The sequence below is a fragment of the Vulpes vulpes genome, chromosome 14 (assembly GCF_048418805.1).
Source record: "Vulpes vulpes isolate BD-2025 chromosome 14, VulVul3, whole genome shotgun sequence".
NCBI classification, from domain to species: domain Eukaryota; kingdom Metazoa; phylum Chordata; class Mammalia; order Carnivora; family Canidae; genus Vulpes; species Vulpes vulpes.
Genome location: NC_132793.1, coordinates 14,216,694 through 14,239,875, shown reverse-complemented (window position 1 = coordinate 14,239,875; position 23,182 = coordinate 14,216,694). Strand labels below are relative to the sequence as shown.

The following is a 23,182-nucleotide window of genomic DNA, read 5'->3' as shown; positions in this document are numbered from 1 at the left end:
AGGGTGGGGTGGGGGAGGGGTTGGGTAGAGAAGCAGGCAAAGCCTTCTGGTCCATCTGAACCTTTCCAGAAAGGAGTGAGTGAGGTATAAGACCCAAGAGGGAATCAGTTAGGGCTCAGGATATGACCTAAGGGGATGAGACTCAGACATCACTTCAAGGAGATAGATGCCTTCTTTTGAGTGCCCTGCTGGTGAGGGGATGGGGCCTGGACCCACTGAGGTTCTGGGTGGGGCCCTCCTGGGGCTGGGTTGGACTGTCTGGGCCAGGAGAGTGGCATGCTGGGAGGGAAGGCCCATTCACAGCTTGGCTAATGAGTGAGGCTCTAGAAGTGCTACTGCAGCAATTCTGCTAAGCCCAGCCTGCTGCCCGCCTCTCCCGCCTCCAGCCTGGGGCCCTTGATCATTCCAGACAGACACATGTATTTATTTTTCACTCTTTTGCATTTCTCATTTCCCTCTCCATGCCCCCCCTCCCAGCCTGAGCCTCCTAAACTGGCCCTGCAATGCGCCTCTCTTTGGCAGCTCCTGCTCCACGTCAACCATGTCAGGGTTGCCCATAGAATCCAAAGAAGGGATTTGAGCATGCCCTCTCCCTCTTGATGCATGGTGCCTAGGGTCTCCTACTTATGGCAAAGGACATAACGCCAGGTGCCTCCTATTATACAGAGAGAGGAGAAAGAAACTCCTTTTGAGCACCCACTACATGCCCAGCTTCACCAAGCACTCAAACCCATCATCTCTAATCCTCATTGTATTTCCAAGAAGCAGAGTGGGCCCCTCTAAGTTACAGGCAAGGAAACAGGTCAAACAGGTAAGAAGACTTGACCAAGAGCACAGAGAGAGGAAGTGGTAGAATTTGAACCCAGGACTCTGAGCTCAAACCCTGCTGGGTGACAGTCGGCACAGGCAGAGTGGCCCCGTGTACCGAATCACAATCAGGGATGACTCTGCCACCTACTAGCAGTTTTACCTTGAACATGTCACAAGCCTCCTTGTGCCTCAATTTTCTTATTTGCGAAATGAAGATGATGGTAACTACCAAACTCCTGGGATTGTTTTGAGAATTCAAATAGACTTCCTTGTTCAGCACCGAGGACAGTGCCTAGCCCATGCTAAGAACTCAATAAATGCAGGTTGTTGTTGTCTTGGGAGGCACGGCATGCCCCTATACAATAGAACAATCATGCCTCCCTCACAGACATGCTGAAAAGGGAGAAGATATATAAAGCATCAGGCTCATGGTGGGTGCTCAATAAATAGTGGTTGTTGTAACTGTTATGAGAGAGGGTCTTCCTGTCACTCCCCTCTGCTTGTTCCCCCCACCCCTTGGGCAAGGCACAATGTCGGGCTGAGTGACTCCCCAGGGACATGGCTGCCCCCCTTCTTTCTCCCTGGCTGCATCCCAGGGACTCCTGCGGGGATGATGGAATCATTTCCCCAATCCAGGATTCTTTATTGCAGCCATTACAGTTAATGCCTACACGTGGGGATGGTGAAGGGTCAGTGATTCACCACTGGCTCCCCAGGCTCCAGACCCCCTCCTACCTTCTTCACAAGTCAGCAGCTCCCCAGAATGGGCAGATAAAAGGGTTCTGGGCTTGTGGCTGCTACGGAATCACCTCGGGGTCATCCCCCCTCCATTCAGCAGCTTGTATTTTTATAATGACTATCACATCCACTCCCACCTTTAGTTCTCAGAGCAACTCCATGATGTAGATGCAGTGGTGTACTGGTACATGTGTAACCATCGGCTCCAAAGGCTCGGGGCGGGGGGGGGGGGGAGGAATGCCTTGCCTTGTAGTGTTTGTTGATTTCCATGGTGTGGAGACTCTCACCATGGCCAATTTCAAGCTACCAATGTGATACCAAGTGGCTCACAAAACAGAAAATCAATATCTGCCTATTGTGAGCTGATACGGACCAACACAGTACAATCCTGCATCATTCCCATTTTACAGATGAGGAAACTGCTATGCATGGTGAAGGGTGAAAAATGTGAATAAATAATGATGAAACCCATTATCACATATCATTATTCAATGGTCATGATAGATTATGTTTACTGAATAACTCCTTTGTGCTAGATCCTATGAGAAGCACTTTATGTATGTTACCTCATGGAATTTATAAAATAGGCTTGAAGTAAGCTCTATTAAGATTTCCACTTTACAGATGAAGAAATGAGGCTGAGTGGAGTTAAGTAAGGAAGCCCTTTGTGCTTCAGTCTCCTCACTTGTGAAATGAAGGTAATATTACTGCCAAACTCTCAGGATCACTGTGAGAACTCAAATAGTTTTCCATGTTCAGAACTGAGTTCACTTGGCAAGGAAGCAGGAATGGCAGGATTCAAACCCAGGATGATCTGATGTCAAACCCCATACGTGCCTGGCCTTATAAAATAGGAGGAGGAAGGTCAGTAGGAGTAGGAGACAGGCAAGTAAGAGAGGGAAGAGTGGAGAAAGGAGAGGGAAGGATAAGGGGGGGAGTGTCAAGGAACTGCATTCAGGATTCTCCCTGCCCACAGCTGGTCAAGCTCAGACTTCTAGAAGCAGGGTTGGGATTAGCTAGGATGAACTGGTCGCTGTCCGTGGTGCTGTCAGCCAACTCTTCATCTACGAGGGGTTAAGGGCCTCTAGCCAGGCTGGCATAGGAAACGTTGCCTAAATGATTCTTGGATAAACAAGATCTCAGAGCAGAGCTCCACATGGAATGTTAGATGTGGAAAGGTTGGTCCTTGGAGAGCACAGAAACCAGTGTTTCTTACCCTGGCTGCACATTAGAATCTCTTAGGAGCTTTAAAATAAAACTGATGCTGAGCCCCACCCCAGACCAATTCTCTAGGACTCTCCTGGGATGGAACACAGGCAGGGGTATTTTTAAAAGCTCCCACAGTGATTCTAAAGTGCATCCCAAGCTAAGAACTGATGTTCTAGACCAAACCCCTCATTGAACTGATGAGGAAACTGAGTCATTGAGCAGAGGCAGAGGCTCAGTGACTTCCCCCAGATTCTATCATTAGTAAGTGGTAGGGAAAGATTGAAACCCAGGTCTGTGGGGCCATCATGGCACCCTCCTGGATTCACTGTGCCTATACTGAGACTGACACCAGGAAGGAAGAAGCAAGGACAACACATGCCACCAAGTCAGCAAAGCTCCTGCCAGGCAAAATCAGCATGAGACATCAGACTCTCCTGCGAGGAGATGAGATGAGGTGGGCTTTGGCATCAGAGTCTTGGGTTCAAATTCCACCACTTCTTCACTCTGTGCCCTTGGTCAAGTCTTTCTCCCTGTTGACCTCTTTCGTCACCTTTGGTCTAGAGGGGGCCCCTCTGCCTCCCAGAGATGCTCTGAGGACTAGAAATGATGGATTTATTTGGCTGATAAAGCTGGATATGTAGCAGCTCTCACGAGTTTATTCCTCTCTTGTCTCTGACTTTTCTCCCTGCTCATCTCTCTGAGTCTCTGTCCCTCTGCCCCTTGTCTCTCTGTCTCTGACCCACTTTCTAGCCTCATCTCCCCGTGCCATCTTCTCTGTCACTTATCTCTGGGCCTGCCTCCTACCCTTCTCCCCCACCTCCTCCTCCCCTGCTGGCACATTCCTGCCTCTCCTGCATATCATTAGGCTGCCCTAGTCGGGCAGCTGGAAGCTGTGAAGGCAGCGCTGAATGGGCAGAAGGTCTCTGGGACTGTGTGCTTGGTCTGGAGTAGGAGATGCCTGGGCACCAGTATCAGGAGGGAGGGGGCATGGCTACCCCTCATCTCTGGTTTATCTGGGTGGCTCTGACATGTTTTAGCCAGAAATGGAACCCATGGCCAGGCCCCCAAGCCAGAATTCTTTCCTTTCTTGTCTCTTATCTTTGTTATCTGTGAGGTCCAACTGCAGCCCAGACTTGGGCTCTAGAGCCCCCAGGGGGAGCTCCCATTGACTCAGGGGGTAGGTGGTGCTGCATGGAGGGAGCTCCAGGATTGAAGTCATCCCAGCCCTCTCCTGGGCTGTGTTGGCTGTGGGAAAACGGACCTGACTGGGCCTCAGTTCCCCTTCTGTAAAATGGAGATAACACGTCATCCTCCTTGCCTCCCTGGAGGAGGGAGGCCCTTTAATGAGATGAAAGAGATGAAGCAGTTTGGAAAAGAACAGAGTCTTCCCACAAAAGAACTAACGAACAAACGACGAGGTGACCAAGTGTCATTATTATGAAGATGTTTGTAATTATTACCATCCTGCCTCTTCCCTACCTCCCTTTGCTGCCCTGCTGGGCCTGGGGAAACCCTCAGCTCACATTTAGCTTCTCAAACATTTATAAAAAATGAGTCCCACCCCCTGCTGCTGCCAGAACTGCACGGAATGCTTTATATTAAAAATTAAAAACCACTTGTCGAATCCCTGGGAACGTTCAGATAACACGGGGAAACAAACCCCTTCTCAAACTCTCCCTCCCAACTCCCTCTTTGATCATCACTTATAATGCTGGCTCACGGGGCTGGCCTTCACAGCTTCCGGCTGCCCCGCCAGGGCAGCCTAATGATATGCAGGAGAGGCAGGAATGTGCCAGCAGGGGAGGAAAAGGTGGCGGAGAGGGGTGGGAGGCAGGCCCAGAGATAAGTGACAGAGAAGATGGCACGGGGAGATGAAGCTAGAAAGTGGGTCAGAGACAGAGAGACAAGGGGCAGAGGGACAGAGACTCAGAGAGATGAGCAGGGAGAAAGTGGGATAACAGATACCCAGAACTTCGGGAAGAAATCAGGACAGAGACAGAGAGATGAGCATCAGAGAGGCAGAGATACATAGAGACAGGGAGAAAATGGAACACAGAATGTGACAGAAAAAGGCAGAAATGCACAGATAAAGTCAGAAAGTAGACTTCTATAGAAACAGAGACAGGCAGAGATACATATTAAGCAAGAGGAGAGTGGGAGAGAGTGGGAGGGGGGAAAAGGAGAAGAAACAATTTTGGTTCAATGGGATGAGGGTGCCCTATGTTGCAAACAGGCTTCTCCAGAGCCTCCAGTGACCTCTGGGACAGTATCCCCTCTCTTTCGCCTCATAGATTCCAGGCATGGACTCACCTATGAATGCATGTGGGGATCTAATCTGTACTCCCCTCCCCCAAGAGAGGGCTTTCCTACCATCCCAATTTGAGAAATTTATGCTCTTCTGTCCTTTACGCATTTAAGTGGAACCCTCTAGTAAGTAGTCTGGTCATCCTGTTTGTTTGGGACAGCAACATTGTAAGTATCTGCAATAGCATCCCTCTGCTTGTTGTAGAAAGCAAACATTTTTTTTTTTTTATCATAATTCAGTTCCATTCAGTCACCCAACACAAATGAAGCACCCAATGTGTGCTGGACCCTTGAGGGCAGGATGGTGGCTTTGTCACCTTTGTACTCACTGCCGTGTAGACGCAGGGCCCAGCATAGAGTAGGTGCTCATGTTTGTTGAATAATTTGTTGATGGAAACGACAAAGAAAGGCATGGATAGGCTCTTTGCTGTCCAGGTTCCCAGGGCCATGGGGATGACTCCTGAGGGCCAGGGCCTCTGCTCCTCCTCATCACCTCTCCCCACCAGAAATCTCCGGTCCTGTTCCCCCCAATCCTGGATGGTGAGAGCCAGTGCCGTTGCTAGGCAAGGAGATATTGCACATATAGATCTTCCTGGACTTTAATTAAAAACATCTTTAGAAGTTGTCTCTGCAGAGGCCAGCGATTGATTCCTGGCTTGGGCCTGAGGGCTGCTGAGCCACACTCTCTCTGGCTGCAGATAGGACAATCAGAGGCTCCCAGCTTGTTGCTGCCCTCCCCAAATGAGGCCCTTGGGGGAACACACTGCCTCCTGCCTTCCTCCTTTCCTCCCTGACACTGTCCCCCGCCAAGCACTGGACTCAGCAATCAGATAGTGTGCTCTTCCAATCTTATTTCCTTCCCCTTGTGAGCCTCAATTTCTTCAGCTATAAAATGGGCATGTTAACGCTTGGCCCGAGTGCTCCTGGTGGGGATGAAATGAGATCAGGGATGTGAAAGTGCTTTGCAAGCTGTAAAGTCCCCGGGCATGGCTGTTTCCCACTAGAGCTGAAGCAAGTGGCTTGGATTCTACTTCCAGGTTCTGGGTCCAGTTCTGGCTCTAGCTCTTACTCTGGAAACTCAGGCAAGTTACTTTATCTCTCTCTGCATTTATTTCCTCATTGGTTAAATGAAGACAGTAATACCTGCCCTGCTTATTTCCCAGGATTGTTGAGAATAAAGGGAAATAGATCCGTGAAAGCAGTGTTGGCTGACAGCTGTTATTTAGTAAATGTCCCAAGAAGTGCGGCCTGTACTACAAAACAGCCTTTTCATCTATTAAAGATGCTGCTCACTAAGGAGCTAGAATACATGGGAACCCAGCTCTGGTAGAGCTCCTGCCCATGTCCACATCTTGTTGAACCCCAATCCCATGGTCCAACAATGCCAATCCTATGCCCAAAACTGCCCCATTCTCCTGCCTTTGCTCACAGCAGACATCACTAATTGTTTGTGGTGCTTTCTCCTGAGCTTAAATGGGGCCTCAGACTGTCTCAACCAACCCTACAGTCACTATCAATTGATCAGAGATCAATTGACCCCAGAGATGAAACTGATCGGCCACCACTCTGAGGTCAGGCGAGGGTCTTGCTCATCTTTGCATCCCCACATACCTAGCAAAGTGTCATGTACACAGTAGGCACTAATGTTTATTGAATTGAAAGCAACTGCTTATTTTTCTATCCCCTTGGGGCTATATACATAGATAAAGTAGGTGCTAATAAATGTTTGCTAAGTTAGGTGACTCATCTTTGCAACCCCTACAGAGCCAAGTACACTGGAGGCCTTGTACATAATGGGTGCTAATAAACATTTGTGGATTTAATTCAATTACTTATCTTTACATCCCCTGCAGTGCCCGGAATAAAGTAGTGGCTAATAGATGTGTGTTGGATTGAACTTCTCATTTCTGTATCCTCAACAGTGCCAAGCATACCATCTTATACATAGCTGGCATTCCTCAGTAGGTGGAGTCGAACTGGGCACAAAAGCCCTACGAAATCTTGCTGTCCACTGGTCAGGTTGTGACACTTGTGGGAAGGGGTCTGGTGTCCCCAACGTTAAGAGATTGTCTAGTCCAAGCCTTTTCTCTCAAAACTCACTCCTGTTGATTTCACCTAGCCTCAGGCTTTAAGTTCCTTCTCTCTGCTGATGACATCCAATATTGTATCTCTGACCCTGATCATGCTCCTGACCTCCAGACTCAGAGACCCAACTGTCCCCTTGACAATTCCACTTGGATTTTTTAGTAGACATCTCAATCTTAACATGCTCAAGAGTGAAGTCTTGAGTTTGTGCTTTAATCTTGCTCTTCTCAGAGCATCCCTCATCTTAGCGGCTCCATTCGTCCAGTTGCTCAGGCTAAACACATCATTACCCTTGGCTTATCTCTATCTCACTCCCCATATCCAATCCCTCACAAACCCAGTTGGCACTGTCTTCAACATGCATCCAGAATCCCATATCTTTTCACCTTCTATGCTGATCTGAGTCCCCATCACCTTTTGCCCGCAACCTGCCTCCTCACTAATCTCCCTACTTCCAACCTTGTCCCTTACAGCCCATTTTCAACATGGTGGCCAAGAAGCCAGCCTTTAGAAGTTTAAGTTGGATCACATCACTCATCGACTCTGTATCTCAGAGTACAACCAAAATCTTTAAAATGGCTACAATGTCCTACAGGATCCAGTTTCCAGTACCTCCTTTGATCTCATTGGACATGCTCCTCCCTTCACTTACTCTTCTCTCCACCCATACTGACCCCCTGCTATTCTCAAACATGACAAACACACTATGCCTCAGGACCTTTGCACTTGCTGTTTCCTCTGCCTGTGCATTCTTCCTTCAGCTTAGTGGTTCTCCAAGTGTGGTTCCTGAGCCAGCAATAACAGCGTCACTTTGGAATTTATTAAAAATACAAATATTTCTAGTGGCCCGACCTACTGACTCAGAAACCCTGGGGGAGAAGGGGCATCAGTCTGTATTTTAACAAGCCCTCCAAGTAATGTGGATACACAATACAGTATGAAAACTACTGTTTCAGGGATGCCTGGGTGGCTCAGGGGTTGAGCATCTGCCTTTGACTCGGCATTATTACGGGTCTGGGGATCGAGTCCCACATCGGACTCCTTGTGAGGACCCTGCTTCTCCCTCTGTCTATGTCTCTGCCTCTCTCTGTGAGTCTCTCATGAATAAATGAATAAAATCTTAAAAAAAGAAAAAAAAAAGAAAAAAACTGTTTCACAAAGCTCCTTGGTTCCTTCAGATCTTTGTTCCAATGTCCTCCTTTATAAAGAAAGGCCCACCCTGATTCCTGTATTTAAAATAGCACTCCCTCAGTATAATGCCAAATTCCCTTGGTTTCACAGCTTTTATATACCACAGGACCTCTAACATACTGGCTTGTTCATCTCTTTCCTGTCTCTCTCTCTCTGCTCTGGACGTAGGCTTCCTAAGAATCCCCAATGCCAGGAACAGTGCCTGGCACAGAGTAGGCACTCAATAAACATCTGTTGCATGAATGAAGCCCCTCGATACTTAGAAGGGAACTTGGTGCCCAGAGAGAGGCAGGGACCTCCCCAAGGTCATGTAGGGAGCCAGGCCTCCTGACTGTCAGCTGCAGGACCTACTTTGCTGCATTAGGCTCAGCTTGGCTGGTGTGCCCCTCCTCAGAAGTGCGGTTCATTGGAGGCCCCCGGCACACTTCCCTTCCTTTTTAAGCTGTGAGTGGTTTAATTTGCGAGCAGTGCTGTCTTTCATGTCCCAAGCTGTGTCCCTGCTCCCTCTGATCTTCGAAGCTGCCCAGACCCTGGTGCCGCTTGTCAGCCCCGCCCTCCTCAGCCCAGATCAGGAGGCTCAGTAATTGTGTCTGATTTTCAAAGCTGCCTGGAGTCTCCACGAGCACCCCGGTGTCAGATTTGCTTCCTCTTCAAAAAGTTGCTTAAATGAAATAAACTAATTTAATTTCTGTTTCCTCCTTCCCCCTCCCGGGTTCCTTGGCTTGTCTGTGTTGAATCCAATGCCAGACTCTTTCCTGAGCAGAATGTCAGAGTCCATGGGCTGGGAGGAGGAGGGGAGGCAGGGCAGGGGCTCCTCAGGCTGATACTCATGAACCCGGGGCTGGCTCTGCTTCCTACAATCTGGGTGATCTTGAATGTGTCCTTGCCTTTCTCTTGGCCTCAGTCCTCCCAAGTGTGACACAAGCACTCTTGCCATTCCCAACAGCCTGGGAGGCAACCCTTGGCTGGCTCAGGCACTGACTTGCTATGTGACAGTAGGCCCATTTCTCCCCTCCCAGCCTCAGTGTTCATATCTGTTCAATGGGGATGCTACCACCAGTCCCCCCCACCGCTCAGAGTTGAAGTTGGGAGTGGAGTGATGGATGATCACCTGGTGGATGCCTCCCTCTGGAGTCCCCTGTCCCCACCTATCTTCCAAACTGTAGCAGAGGGAACTTCCTAAATTCCATGTCTACCCACATGGGTCCCTTGCCAAAGCCCTTCCCAGCTCCCATGCTTCCCTCAAGTCCTTCGGGGGTGGCTCCTGCTCTCATCTCCTGCCTCACCTCGTGTTACCTCTCTGGCCTCTTCCATGTGGAAATGTGCAGGTCCATTTGGGATGAAGAGAGAGGCAGGGCTGTGGTTTGAGTCAGTAAGTAGGGGCTGCTGGACCGGGGATGTCAGGGGCTTGAGTGCCCCTGCCTTGCTAGGTGACCCTGGACACGTCACGGCTTCACTGAGCCTCAGTTTACCCCATTTGCAAAACTGATTTCTAAGTAATCACTGGGCTCTGAAAGTCTGTGGGTCTTTGTTACTGACAACTTCTGATACTCTCTCCAGTGAACCTGTATGTTGAAGTGCCTTTTGTAAGATCTCCACTTGGCTGTCTAATAAGTACTTCCAACATTAGCACTACAGCAACCAAACTCCCGATGTCCCTCACTCAGTCCCCGAGATCTGCCCCTCCCGCTGATCCTCCCATCTCAGCAAATGGAAATCCCATCTATTTAATTGCCCAGGTCAAAATCCCTGAATTGTCTCTCTTTCACACCCCACATCCCATCCATTAGCAAATGCTTTCAGCTTCTCAAAATATATCCCAAAGCCGACCTCTCCTCAGTACCCTTACTGGTCCCACCTTGTTCCAAGCCACCATCATTTCCCGCAGAGGTAATTACAATATACTCCTCTGCTTCTGTCCTTGCCCCACGCCCCAATCCTACCACCATTTGATCGTCATAGAACAGCATGGGATCCTGTTAAAACTAAGTCATATCATGTCACTCTGCTGAACAAGCCTCTCCCAGCTTTCTCAGCGTAAAAGTCAAAGCCCTGACTGTGGTCCACAGGGCTACACAATCTGATTGCCTTTCCACTTCTCCTTGTGGCCTTTGCATGGACCGTTCCCTCTGCCTGGAATGCTCTTCCTCCCAGGACCCATCCTTCACTTTCTTCAGGTCTCTGCTTCAATGTCATCTCAGAGAAGCCTTCCCAGTCCAATGATCTGGACTTTCCTTACTGCCTATCTTCCTCAGCTGAAAGGTTCCCTCCATGAAAGAGAGGCTTGCAGCCTCCTTGACACCCTGTTCCCAGGGCCCAGCACATAGTAGGTCCTCATACACACTTGTCAAATCAATAAATTAATATGCTCAAAAAGACACATAGCATGGCATACGCATGCACAGGCCTTAAAGTGCTGTTTGACCAGCCATGTACGTGCACACACGTGTGCAAATGCATACACCCATCAAGCACACGTGCACCCCTGTGTGCGTGCACACCAGTTTGCACCCACCTCCCTGCCCCTGCCCTCACTGTTCCGTGTCCTCTCACTGTCCCTCTGTGTCCACCCTTATCTCTGGTCCACTTCCCTCTCTTTCATTGCTGGCTGCTGCCTCTACCCACCAATCTGCCAGATTTAGCCCAATCTGGGGAGGCGGGGGCTGACAGCACCCTCTCCCACAAGCTCAGACACCCCTGCCTCTGACATTCATCAGCAGAACTGGAAGGCCCAGAGAGGGGCAGCTTGGAGGCCTTGACCACAGTGCGGCAGGGATGGAATGAGGTGTCTAGGACTGAGGGCCACTGCTCTCTGCCCAGCCTGGTGTGCAGGTGCGTGGGCTAACCCAGTGGGTAAGAAGATGGCTGTGCCCCTTGCCCATGACTCTGGCTTCTCCCAGAAGCCCCGGGCTAAGGGGGCCCCACCGTGGGAGCAGGCATATTTATCCAACCTTTAGCTACAGTGTCCCACTGCTATGTGAAGATGAGCCTTTGCCTGAGCTCTCCTCGCACATGGGGGTTCTGGTGTGTGGGCCCCCATTTTACACGTATCACTGTGCGTTCCCAGCGCCCCTGCACATTAGCAGCCATACCCGGGTAGGTGCCACTGAACCAGTCTCTGGGGCTCAGTCATTTCTGTGAACCTGTGTCCCCAGGGGGCTGGGGCTGGGTGTGGCTGGGGTCTCTGGTGGGCAGGGCATGAAGCTGTCTGGATGCTGTCGTACCTGCTGCTGTGGCGACACTGATGGAGCCTGGCCCGGGGAGGGTCATGTCTGTTTGTGGCTTCTGCCCATGTCTATGTAGGTGGCTGTGTCTGTGCATAAGTTCCATCTGTGTGAGGGGCTGTTTGCTGAGTGGTGTTGTACATGGTTCTGTGGGGTGTGAGGCTGTCTGGTCGTGTGGTTCAGCCTTGTTCCAGCTGTGTTCCGCTTTGCTTGTTCCCAGTTCTAGCGCACCTACCTTCAATTATGCCAGTGCCCGTGGGGGTCTGTGGCCAAGGGCTGGGCGAGGTCTGCACGGAGCCGTACTTGTGTGGGGCTGTGTACAAGTGGTCAGCTGAACTTGTAGGCTGCTCATGTACGTGCCTGAGGTCATGTGTGTGCCAGATGTGCAGCTGTGGCTGTGCCATCACTATTGCCTGAGCCCATTTGGGCACCTGGGCTCATGCCCGTACTGTACCCCTGCTGGGGCAGCAGCCTCAATTCTCCCCAGATCATCAGTCGGTCCCCAAAGCAGACTCCCCCAGAACCCAGCAGCTCCCCATATCTTGGCCCCTGGCTCAGCCTGGTGCCCCCGGAGCCCGACACACACCTGTAGGTGAGAGCTCGGCAACGCTCCCGATGTAGGGGCCATGCAGGAAGCGGGGTTCACTGTCGTTAATGTCTTGCACCTTGATGATGAACTCTGACTCGGGCTCCAGCAGGCGGTTGGTGGCACGATCCCGAGCCTGAGCCCTCAGCGTGTAGAAAGTTTTCTGCTCACGGTCCAGGCGCTCCATGGCATGGATGTCTCCGGTCAGCTCATCAATGAGGAAGATGGTCCCAGCGCCCTCGCCCGAGATGGTGTACTTGATGGCTCCGTCACCCTCGTCGGAGTCTGAGTGGATCTGGGGAGGCAGGGAGGAAGTTCAGTGGGTCCGGGTTGAGGCCTCAGGAGTCTGCACCTCTATCAAGGTTCCAGATGGCTGTCTCTGACTCCCACTCTGAGATATAGGTCCATCGCCCCTTTAGTACCCCCAGACTCTGAGCTCAGCATGTAGTTGGGACAGGGGGTGAAGGGAGCAAAGAAGGAAGAGAATGCATATTGAAGGAGAATCTACTCCATGCCTGGCACCGTGCAAAGCCATTTCCATACTTATCTGTTCAGACTTCGTAAAAATTTTGTTTCAAGTCCACAGAAGGCACTAGCACCTGCCTGGCACCATGGGACACATGATATTTGTCAGCCAGCCTGGCGGGGGCATTGCCATACAGTGGTACTGCAGCAGGGCCCTGGCTGGCCAAGGCAGGACCCTCTGGCTATTGGATCATGGAGAGGTCCAGGGGGAAGACGGAGGGAACGGGGGTGAGGGAGAGGAGAGAGACCATTTACCGCAGGTGGGGAGCTTTTTCACTCTCTTAATGACCGCCACAACCATACTCGTATGTACTAGCTGAAAATCAGCCCTGCCCGAGACGTAATAAGTGTCCAATAAATGGTAGCTATCGTTGCTATTATATTATTTACTAAATGTTAGCTATATATAACTGGGATTTAATCCAGGCACCGCCAGGCTCCAAATCCCAGGCTGTTTTCACTGAACTGAGATCTCTTAGGGAAGAAACCGGTAGCAAGCTTGTTACCCAAATAGAAACCCCTAGGTCCTGATCCTCCAATGCCCACAAGGCAGCTCTAAGCAGAGGGAAATGCATCCGATGAAGCTGGTGACCTTGGGTGGGTCCCTACTCTGCTCTAAGCTTCTGTAGAGATGGAGTGTGAGTGACAGATTCCCTAAGGCCCCTTTCAGGCCAGGATGCCACGTACCCCAGCCCACTCGGCAGGACAACAGGTGCCAATGAAGTCGTCACGAAGGGGGATGAAAGCCCACCCCTTGCCACGCAGAAGGAGCCCGGGTATAAATTCTGCTGGTGGAACTCTGTGTCTGAAAGGTGGATTATAGAAGTGCCATTTGGAAGATTGAATGGCCCATAAACATTTTCATATTTCATTAGCCGATTAATGGGCATCTCTCTCTTTTTGGCGAGTCTGCTGATTCTCAGCAGAAATTGCGGGGAGTAAATGGAGGCGTCTGGTGGAACCTTCCCGGGTCCCCGTCCTGTTATAGATTGCCCCAATTAATGCCCGTTCTGGGCTCCACTGAGAAGCCTTCTTCCTGTCCAGTTACTGTTAATAGATTTCTCATAAGTGGCTGGATTGTAAAAACCTCATAACTCAGTTTAATGCCCCCAATAAAATTATCTCAGGACGTCAGCCCTGAATCATTGGCAGTGCAGGGGATGAGGAGACCTGTCTCTCCTGTTTGCTGTTTATGCTTTCCCTCCACCTTTGTCCAGGGCACGTGGCGAGGGTGAACTTGTCCCTTCAAGTGCCTCCATCCACTTTCCAATCAGACCTGTCCTCTGGTTATTTAGTCAGCCAGCACTGCCGAGCTGTGTGGTTGGAACAGATACCACGTGGGGGAATGCTTCACAGCTGTAATCCTATTCGTTTTCATCTCTGCCCTATGAAACACTGTTCTTCCCATTTCTCAGATGAGAAAATGGAAATGCAGAGAGGGTAAGCCCTTTGCTGTGTCGCACAGGTAAGTTCAGGAAGCCAATCTCCTTTTTTAAAAAATATATATTAAAAAAATTTTTTTTTTATTTAAGAGAGAGTGAGAGAGCGAACACAAGTGGGGAGGGGCAGAGGGAGAGGGAGACACAGACTCTTAGTAAGCAGGGAGCCCCACACGGGCTCAATCCCAGGACTCCAGGGTCATGACCTGAGCCCAGGGCAGATGCTTAATCACCTAAGACACCCGGGTGCCCCGGGGAAGCCAATCTCCTGATCCCAGCACTCAGTAATGTTCTGGTCATAGGCTTGGTCCATTCCTCCTCTCTGTTTTCCCACCTGAGAAATCAGATCAAGCCCTCCCTAGCACAGGTGTGGTGAGGACTCAATGAGAGCCTGTTTGTAATGACCCGAATCTTCTGTAGACCTTCTTGCCCTCTCTTTCTGTCCCTTGGGACTCTATCATGTCTCTGCAGACCTTACTTACATGTGAGCTCAGACCCTGGACAGGGATTGCTCATGAGTGAGGAGTGGGGAGGAGGGGGTGGAGCCACCAGTGGTGATGTCACCAATGTTCTTCTTCCGTGAAGAATGACACGCTGCTCATGCTGTGGCCCAGTGGCTGCTCTCTGGGGACTGCAGAGTCAGACAGGGCTGAGCAACAGGGGCAGGAGCTGAGAGCTCGGAGCTGTGGGTTTGGGCTGGGCCAGGGCTGCCTGCACTGCCTGCCCTGCCTGCATGGGTCCTGGCTCCGGATCGAAGAGGGTGTGCCTGTGTCTCTACCCCTTGAAGGACATTTCTCAAGACTCTCAGCTGTGAGTGGAGGCTGGAGGACAGTGGTCTTGTTTATGGAGTGCCTACCACGTGCCAGCTGTGTTGCGGGCCTCTGCAGAAATCTAATTTAATGTTGGAGTCCCCACCGTCGTATCCCCCTCTTCCAGGTGAGGACACTGAACCCGACCTATGTCTGTTTGACTCCAAAAGTCCAGTCTGTCCCTCTGCAGCCTCTGCAGATCTGTTAGTCTGGCTGGGGGAGAGGCCAGGACACACCTTCCGCCTTGTACTGGCCTCTTCTGCCTGAGTCTCCACTTCACTGAAACTTAGAAAAGGACTTTGGGTTTGGGAACAGCTGGGTGCCAGCTTAGGTTTCGCCACTGGCCCGTCACATGGCCCTGACCAGAGACTACCCCTCTCTGAGGCTCAGTCTCCTCATCTGTAAAGGACACAATGTGACTCCCGTGCATTCCAACAATTCATAAGATAACATGTGGAAGCTCCTGGCACTTAGTAGGTGTTCAATGCAGATTAGTTCTCTCACCTTTTGCCATCCTGAGCTCAGGAGGGACTGAGGGTCACCCACTTCATCCCCCATCTCCTGACACACCATAGACTAAAGTCCTGACCCACTGGAGAGAAAGAGGGGGATCATCATCTTGTACTTTGTCTTTTAAACTTGGCTTGTTTCCTCTTTCAGGCAGTCCTCTCAGGTGTCCTCCTCCCCACCCTCCCCCATTTGGTTGAAGAGCCTTCACCTTGCTCCCTGCACACTCCTCTCTGCTCTGCACTCCCCTGTAATACCTCAGGGGCACAACTCTCTCCCCAGCTGTTCTGGGCGTCAGGGGTGCCAACTAACTCTGACTCACGCCTGTCTGAACTCCCCATGCCTGGCACATATAGGTGTCCTGACCAGGCCTGCAGAGAAAATATGGGGGGAAGTGGGAGAGCTGAGTATGTGCGTGTGTGTAAGAGTATATGCAGGTGAGGGTGTGAGATGTGAGCTCCTTGAGGACCAAGCATATGACTGTTCATTTCCTTCTACCCAGCACCTAGCACAAGGCATGGCACCAAACCAAATAAATGAAGAATGAAATATACGACAGTCACCACAATTTCCCACTAACCTTCTGGGATTTCTGGAGGATCTGGTCACTGTTAAATCCCAGGTACACATGAGCTAGACTAGGGAAGTCACCAGACACACTGCTAGACCCTTTACCACAACTTCACTGACATCTCATCATGATCTTGTGAATCAGAGGTATTCTCTCCCGACTGCACAGGTCGGCATGCTGAAGATCAGAGAGGGCCTACATCCTCCCTAAAGTCACACAGCCAGCAAGGGGCAACCCTGAGGCTTGATTCCACCTCCTGGGTTCTTCCACCTGCCATCAAGTGCGGACAGCCCCAGGGGAGATTCCCCCCCCTCAAGCCCCAGCCCTAGATCATAAACAACGTGAAAAACACAAGAGTGATGGCTTCTCATCCCGGGGGGAACTGAAAAATGGGATTTACGAGGCCATTAATTACTTCCTCCTAATTAAATCAAAATTAAATGCGAGCAGAGGTACGTTTTCCTTATTAAAGACAATTAAACGGACAGCACGGCTACGCAAATAAAACGAGCCCAGGATTTAAACGGAAAGCAAATCAAATAAAGAGCCTCCCCCGGAATGAGGGGTCTGTTCATGCCTGTGCTTCTCGTAAACCAGGAGTTCATCAATTTTCTTTAAATATTAGCAACTTAATTAAATCTGCTCTCCTCCCCACTTTAATCCTGCTGTATATCTAAAATAGATCTCACCGCCCACAGGAGTTGGTCATAAGTGCTGACCCCATAATTCTATCTTTTTAAAAAAAAAAATTAAAAATCCTACAAAATCCACATCCAGCTGACAGAAGCCTCCAGGGAAATTATAGTTCGGAAAAGGGATTAGTCAAAGTACCCAGATTGTATGGAAATCTGGGAGGTTGCTTTGAGGTTGGATGTTGTGGGCAGGTTAGGGGAAGAGGTGGGCCAGGCTGCCCAGGGGGCAGGACAGCGGAGGGAGCCGCGGATGTGGGGCCTTGGTGACAACCACGGGCCCCAGCGGTTCCTGTGGGTGCCGACAGGAGCCTGGCGGTGAGTGATGGAGAAGGCATTTGTAAAATAGGTTACTGTTGGGCGCCCGGGGTTCACTCGGCGGATGGTGCTGTTGCTAAGCTACCTTTGGAATTCGACAAGGACGGATGCTCCGAGCGGCTCCCTGGGGCGGGGGACCAGGAAGCAGTGAATTCACTGAAACCGTGGAGAAGTCTTTTCTCCCGCAAAGAGCGAGACAGCATGGTACGAGCATGTGTGTGTGTGTGTATGTGTGTGTGTGCACATACAACCGCCTGCACAAAGGTGGGGTTTGGCTGGAAAAGGGGACAGGTGGTTTTTAAAAGTCCAAGCTCATACTCCTCATATTCCTATTGAATACTGAGTGAGGGGCGGGCTTAGCGACCACATCCCCCTGCCCCCCACCAGTTGGTGGGGAAAAACCGGGACATCCGGTTGCTTGAGAAGCCTTTCAGGGTTGGGGGCAGGGGTTCACAGTCACTGCGATGCTCAAGCTGGTGGAAATACCAGGCAGACCTTGAATAATAAAAGTATAATAATAAAAGCTAACACCCAGCACACGCTGGGTGCCAGGCACTGGCTCTTCTAGGCTCTTGACATGTGTGAACTCAGTGATTCCTCACCACACAACCCATTGAGGAGGAGAGAGGAACAGCCTCACTCAACAGATAAGGAACCGGAGGTTCAGAGAGGTTAAATAATGTGCTCAAGATCAGAGAGATAATAAAGGGCAGAGCTAGGATTTGGGCCCAGCAGCCTGGCTCCAGTTGCCCCCCTCGAACCACATACTGTATACCACTTTTCCAAAGAAAGTGTGCTCTGGGCAAATGTTTGCAGAGAGATGGAAACTTCTCTCTCTTCCCTGCACAGAGGAGGGCTCTGGACTAAGACAGGGAGGCTCTGGGTGAAGGTGACAGAGGGGAGGATAACATGGTCATGGCAGCAGTGGGGATGTTAGGAGAGGTGGGCACAAGGAGAAGAAAGACACCTGGGCTGGGCACAATGCTTGGCTCATGGCCAAGGGCAGTCACATTGCATTGGGCCCCACGCTTGTATCCAGAAATCTGGTCTCTTGGATTGGTTCTGTCACTGTGTTGCTGGGTGACCTTAGCAATGATATTCTCTGCCTCCAGCCTCAGTTTCCTGGTCTTACAATGAAGGGACTTACTAAGGCCTCAGACTCTGGTTCCTGGAGATAGAGATGGGGTTCCCCTCATGTTGTTGAGATGCAAAGGACTATCGGGGATGCAGCGCAAAGCGCTGAACCAGTGATGGGTTCTCTTGTGTTTTCAGGACTTGGGTGGCTGGGGAAGCCTCGGAACTCCAGCTGCTGGGCAGAGAGCAGAGCTCAGGTACCTGCCAGCATGAAGCTGATATCTAGGAAGATGCGTGCGAGTCCTTCCCTGTCTCTCTGGGGGTTTCTTGGACCCAAATCCACCTCCCAGGCCTGTATGTCCTTGGACAGGTTTGGAGTTTAGGCTGGGATGGGCCTCCGACACACGAAGGTTCAAGTCCTGGCCAAGCCTCTTGCCCACTCTAGGGCTTTGCCCTCTCTCCATCTCGGTTTCCTTGCCACACTAGGGAACCATGATTTCTACCTTGCAGTTTAAGGATTAAGTGCTTCATATGAGAATAATGAGAAAACAACAATGAACAGCCAACCAGGCTGCAGGCTGAACACTGTATACGCTGTTTTTTTCCTTAATCCTTTCAACGACCCTACCAAGTGGGCTCTCTTAGCCCCCCTTTTACAGATGAAAAGACAGGTTCAGAGAGGTGATGCAACTTGCTCAAGGTAATACAGTTCATGGGTTGGCAAAAGCAGGCCAGAAGCTTAGGTGTGTCTGGCCCCCAAGCCTGCATTCTTAGTTATCTCACCAATCTCACCAGACCTGGTCTGGAACTGGTCCCTCCGTCCCCATCCCCTCACCTCATTGTGCCAGCCCCACTATCTCACTGCCCTGGCTGGGAGTCCGTTGTCCTAGGCTCTGCCACTAGTTTGCCAGGTGACCTTGAGCAAGGGCAGGTATGGAGGGCAAAGTAGCCAAGAACCAGGGATTACTGTGTCTAGACCAGAGAAAATCTAGGTTTCCTGCAAGACAAACCCAGAGATTTACACCAACGCCTTCCTCCCCTCCTCCAGCCCTGAGTTTCTGACCTGAGCAGTTGGTCAGCCTCCCAATTCTCAGACCTGTTGAGCACACAGGAAACTCCAGAGTTGGTCCCTCCCCTCCCTTGACTCTGCTGATCAAACATGCTTGGAAAGCTGACTGGCCTCAGCAGAAACCAGAGAACTGTGCCCTACCAGCACCCTCCACTTCAATACCTCCACTGTTGACAAGTCTCTGACTAAGCCAGGCTCCCTAAGGCCTCCAAGTCTTTGCACAGCCTATGTATACCCTCTTCCTCATCAGCCCAACGATCTCCTACTCATACATCAAAACCCCATTCAGGTGTATTCTCCTCCATGAAGCCAGCCAACGGATACCATTTATTGAGTGCCTACTCAGTGCTAGGTGCTGACCTGTGAAGCTTTCCGTACCAGAGCATCTCTGCTACTCTGGGGAGCCCCCCAAATGGCAGAGGCTGGATCTTACTTGCCTTTGCCTCTCCAGCCTCATACCCATGAGGCACTAGGAATTGAATGGCTGAACAAAAGCCATATCCCAGCTTCATATATCCCTAAGGCACAGATCCTTAGCCACAATTAACCAGCATTTAGAGAGTTTAGAAAGTAGCTTTCATTCATTCATTCGTTTGCTCATTTAATGCAAACAGTTTATGAAGAATGTGTTCTAGGTGCTGGATTTAACAGTGTGCAAAACAAGCACAGTCTGATAGGAAATATATACATTAATTGCATAATCAAACAAACACATGCATAATGAAGTGTGATGAAGGTAAGATATGGGGACCTTGGAGGGCACGTGACATGGAGGGATGGCCACATACAGGGGAATCTAAGCCTGCATGATCAGGCTGGCTTCCCTGGAGATGTGGCATTTGAGTGGAGACCTGAGTGTCAGGATAAAGTAATCAGCAGGGGCAGCCCGGGGGGCTCAGCGGTTTAGCGCCGCCTTCAGTCCAGGGCCTGATCCTGGAGAGCCGGGATCAAGTCCCACATCAGGCTCCCTGCGTGGAGCCTGCTTCTCCCTCTGCCTGCGTCTCTGCCTCTCTCTCTCTCTCTCTGTGTGTGTGTGTGTCTCTCATAAATAAATAAAATCTTAAAAAAAAAAAAAAGTAATCAGCAAACAGAGCAGGACCGACCTATTCAGAGGGAGGAAATGACCCAGGCGAAGGGGCGGTGGCAGGAGAGCACAGGGCACTGAGAGGACCACCATCAGAAGAGCCCTGGGAGTGAAACTCAGAGGAGCAGGGCAGGAGGTGAGGCTGCAGGGGGAGCCAGACCTTTGTAGGAGACCGATGAAATTTGGACTTGACCCCAAGTGCCTGGGAAGCTACTGAAGAATTTTAAGCAGGGTGGGGACAGTGTGTGTGTGACATGATCAGATTTGCAAACTTGTTTCTACATTCTAGATGCATCCAGCGACAAGGCGGCCTGGGTTTCCTTGCGAGCTGGCTCTGCTCTGTGATGCACGGGGGAGAGGGACCGGAGGGGGCGTGGGGCCCAGGAGGCAAGCCCAGGGCGCGGAGGAGGCGGCGGCGGGGCCTGGGCCTTGGGGGCCTTGGGTCCCTCGCGCTCCCAGCGGGGCCTCCGGGGTCCTGCGCGCGGGCAGCGGGTGCGGGGCCCCACTTTACCTTGCCCACGTACAGGGGCTCGGTGCCCGTGTACTCCTCCACCACGAAGAACTGGTTCCACACCCAGCCGCGCTTCACGCGGCCCGCGCCGGGCGCGCCGTCCTGCCGAGCCCCGGGGGCAGCCGGCGCGGGGGTGCCCGCAGCCCACAGGCGCCCCGGCAGCGGCGGCGGCGGCGGCAGCAGCAGCAGCAGCAGCAGCGCGGGCGACAGCGCGGCCCCCGCCCGGAGCCCCCGCCCGTCGGGCCGCGGCCTCATGCTTGGCCTGCGCCGGGCCGGGGCCGGGAGCCTGGACGGGAGGTGCGGGGCGTCGGCGGGCGCTCGGAGGCTCGGCGGAGCGGCCCCGGGTCACATGGTGGCTTCGGCGCGGCCGCCGGGGCGCCGCCCCCGACGGGCACCCGGACAGGCCCGCGGCCCTGCGCGCCGCCCCGCGGCGGGGGCGCCCGGGGCATGGACGGCCCCCGGGGTCCCCGCCCGCGCCCCCTCGCGCCGCCGCCGCCGCCGCCGCCGCGGGATCAGCAGGCGGCGCCCGCGCGGCTCCCCAGGCCGAGGCCGGCGTGCGCCATGGTCCCCGCGCAGAGAGGGTGCTGGTCGGGGCCGCCGATCCCTGGAGCGCTGGGGGCCGTCCCGCCCCGGGCCTGCGAGAGAAACAAGAGAACGTCAGAAGCGGCACGGTCGGAGCTGGGCGGGGGAGTCGACAATTAAACACCTGCTGTGACCCCCGGGGGTCCCTAACTTCTTAGGCCCCGGGTTTAGTGCTCTGCTCCTTCTTCCCCTGCATCCCCCCCACCCCCACCCCCACCCCCAGCCCCAGCCCTGGATCCTTTCTTTCAGCTCCCATCACGCACCTGTCCCCCCCCCCCCCCCCCCCCCGCCTCCCCCACTTTCTCACGGCCCCTGGCCCAGCTCCTTCTCCCTGGTGCCCAGGGGAGCCCAGTCTTTATCAGCTGCTACCCCTGATGCTGGCTGACAATCGGTCCCGCCCAGCCCACCCCCTGGAAATTCTCCACCTCGGAGAGGGAGCAGGCACTTCTAGAAGAGGTCTTCAGGGGCTCCCAGGACCCAGGCCTCCTGCTGCACAGAGTCCGGCATCCAGCCTGCCACCCACATTCCTGCCTTCTGAAAGCAGGTGAAAGGTCATTCCATCAAAAATAGAGCCTAGGGAAGGCCCTCTGATCTCAGCCCCTGTGGGGGGGGGGGGCATCTGAGTCCCAGGGGGCCTTGCTTGGAGGCGCCCTGAGTGACTTTGGGCGGGGCCACAACCCCTCTGAGCTTGCTGTAGTGCCTCCACATTGCCCTGGAAAACCCTCCTTTTGCAGAGTCTGGGAGACACTTCTCGCCGTCCTGGCCCAGCACTGCCGTCCCCAGATGAATCCATCTCTCCTTCCCTCACCTCCATCAGATCCTGCTTTCAGCAAGAAAGGATCTGAGGGACTAACTCCTACTCAAGCCATAATGATGAATAATGGCTTAATGTGGGTGTTTACAGGGGACAGCACTGCTGCTTTAATGGAGGAATTTCAGGCGCTGACAAGAGTGACTAGAGGTGAGGGGCTCAGTCCCCTCCCCTCTCCCCAGGCCCACTTCAGCTCAGTTCCACAGCTCAATTCCACTGAGCATCATTGGCTTGGGCGGTCTGATCGGGATGCTAGGACAAAGAATAAATAAGCTCACAGTTTAGTGGGGTGGGCAACATTGGTGCCAGGTGGTGTGTGAGCAGGGCTCCAGGAAGGGTTCAGGGAAGAGAGTGGGCACCGGTGTCTGGAAGGGGAAGGTGGTAGGAGGGAATCCAGGCTGTTCTTGGAGGCGGGGCTTCTGAGCCCAAGGGGAGAAAGGGATGGGCATGGTGGCAAAGGAGTGTGCAGGCAGTCCAGGGGGGTGTCTGGCTGGTTGGGGTAGTCCGGAGGGAAACATGAGGTGTGTGGCTGGGCAGAGGATCCGAGAAGGATTGACCCGGCCCCGTCCAGGTCCTCCTGTGGAACAAAGGTGGCTGGAATCTTTGGGGCAGAAGAAATGCAGACCACCTCCTGTGGCCCAGCTCCACAGCATGGCCTTTAACTGACTTGTATGTCCTAGCAACTGTGAAGGTTGCTATTTTATACTCCTTCTGCACATGCTTGGTTCCCCACTGTTCTTTCCCTGCACAGGCAAAGGAGCTTCCTTACGGAAGGGGTTCAGGGTGGGGAGTCACCTGTTGGAGGAGGGGACGGTGAGGAGGTTAAAGTTGCATCTCAGGGCAGTGAGAAGGAGAAGACCTCACAGCCCCTCAGGAAGAGAGGAGGGAGGAGTCCCAAACAGGTGAACGTGCTGTTCCCTCTTTCCCATCAGGTCCCAAGCCTGAACTAATGGAGGTCAGGAGGTCATGTGGTGACCCTGGCACGAGCATCCCCAGCACCCCCCCAACCCCTGTCTCACCCCTTCCTCACCCCCACCCTGTGGGGC

The 23,182-nt window shown here is 52.5% G+C and overlaps 1 protein-coding gene across 1 annotated transcript in view; it reads right to left on the bottom strand.

The window, feature by feature from the left end:
- CDH22 (cadherin 22) overlaps positions 1–21,199 on the bottom strand; it is a 67,312-nt gene extending 46,113 nt beyond the window's left edge. Inside the window, exons 1-2 of the mRNA XM_072735729.1 lie at positions 20,744–21,199; positions 12,148–12,442 (exon numbers count right to left, since the gene is read on the bottom strand). Of these exons, the coding sequence (XP_072591830.1) occupies positions 12,148–12,442; positions 20,744–20,998 (550 nt within the window). The 5' untranslated portion in view covers positions 20,999–21,199. The remainder of the gene's footprint in view (positions 1–12,147; positions 12,443–20,743) is intronic.
- Between the last annotated feature and the right edge of the window lie 1,983 nt (positions 21,200–23,182).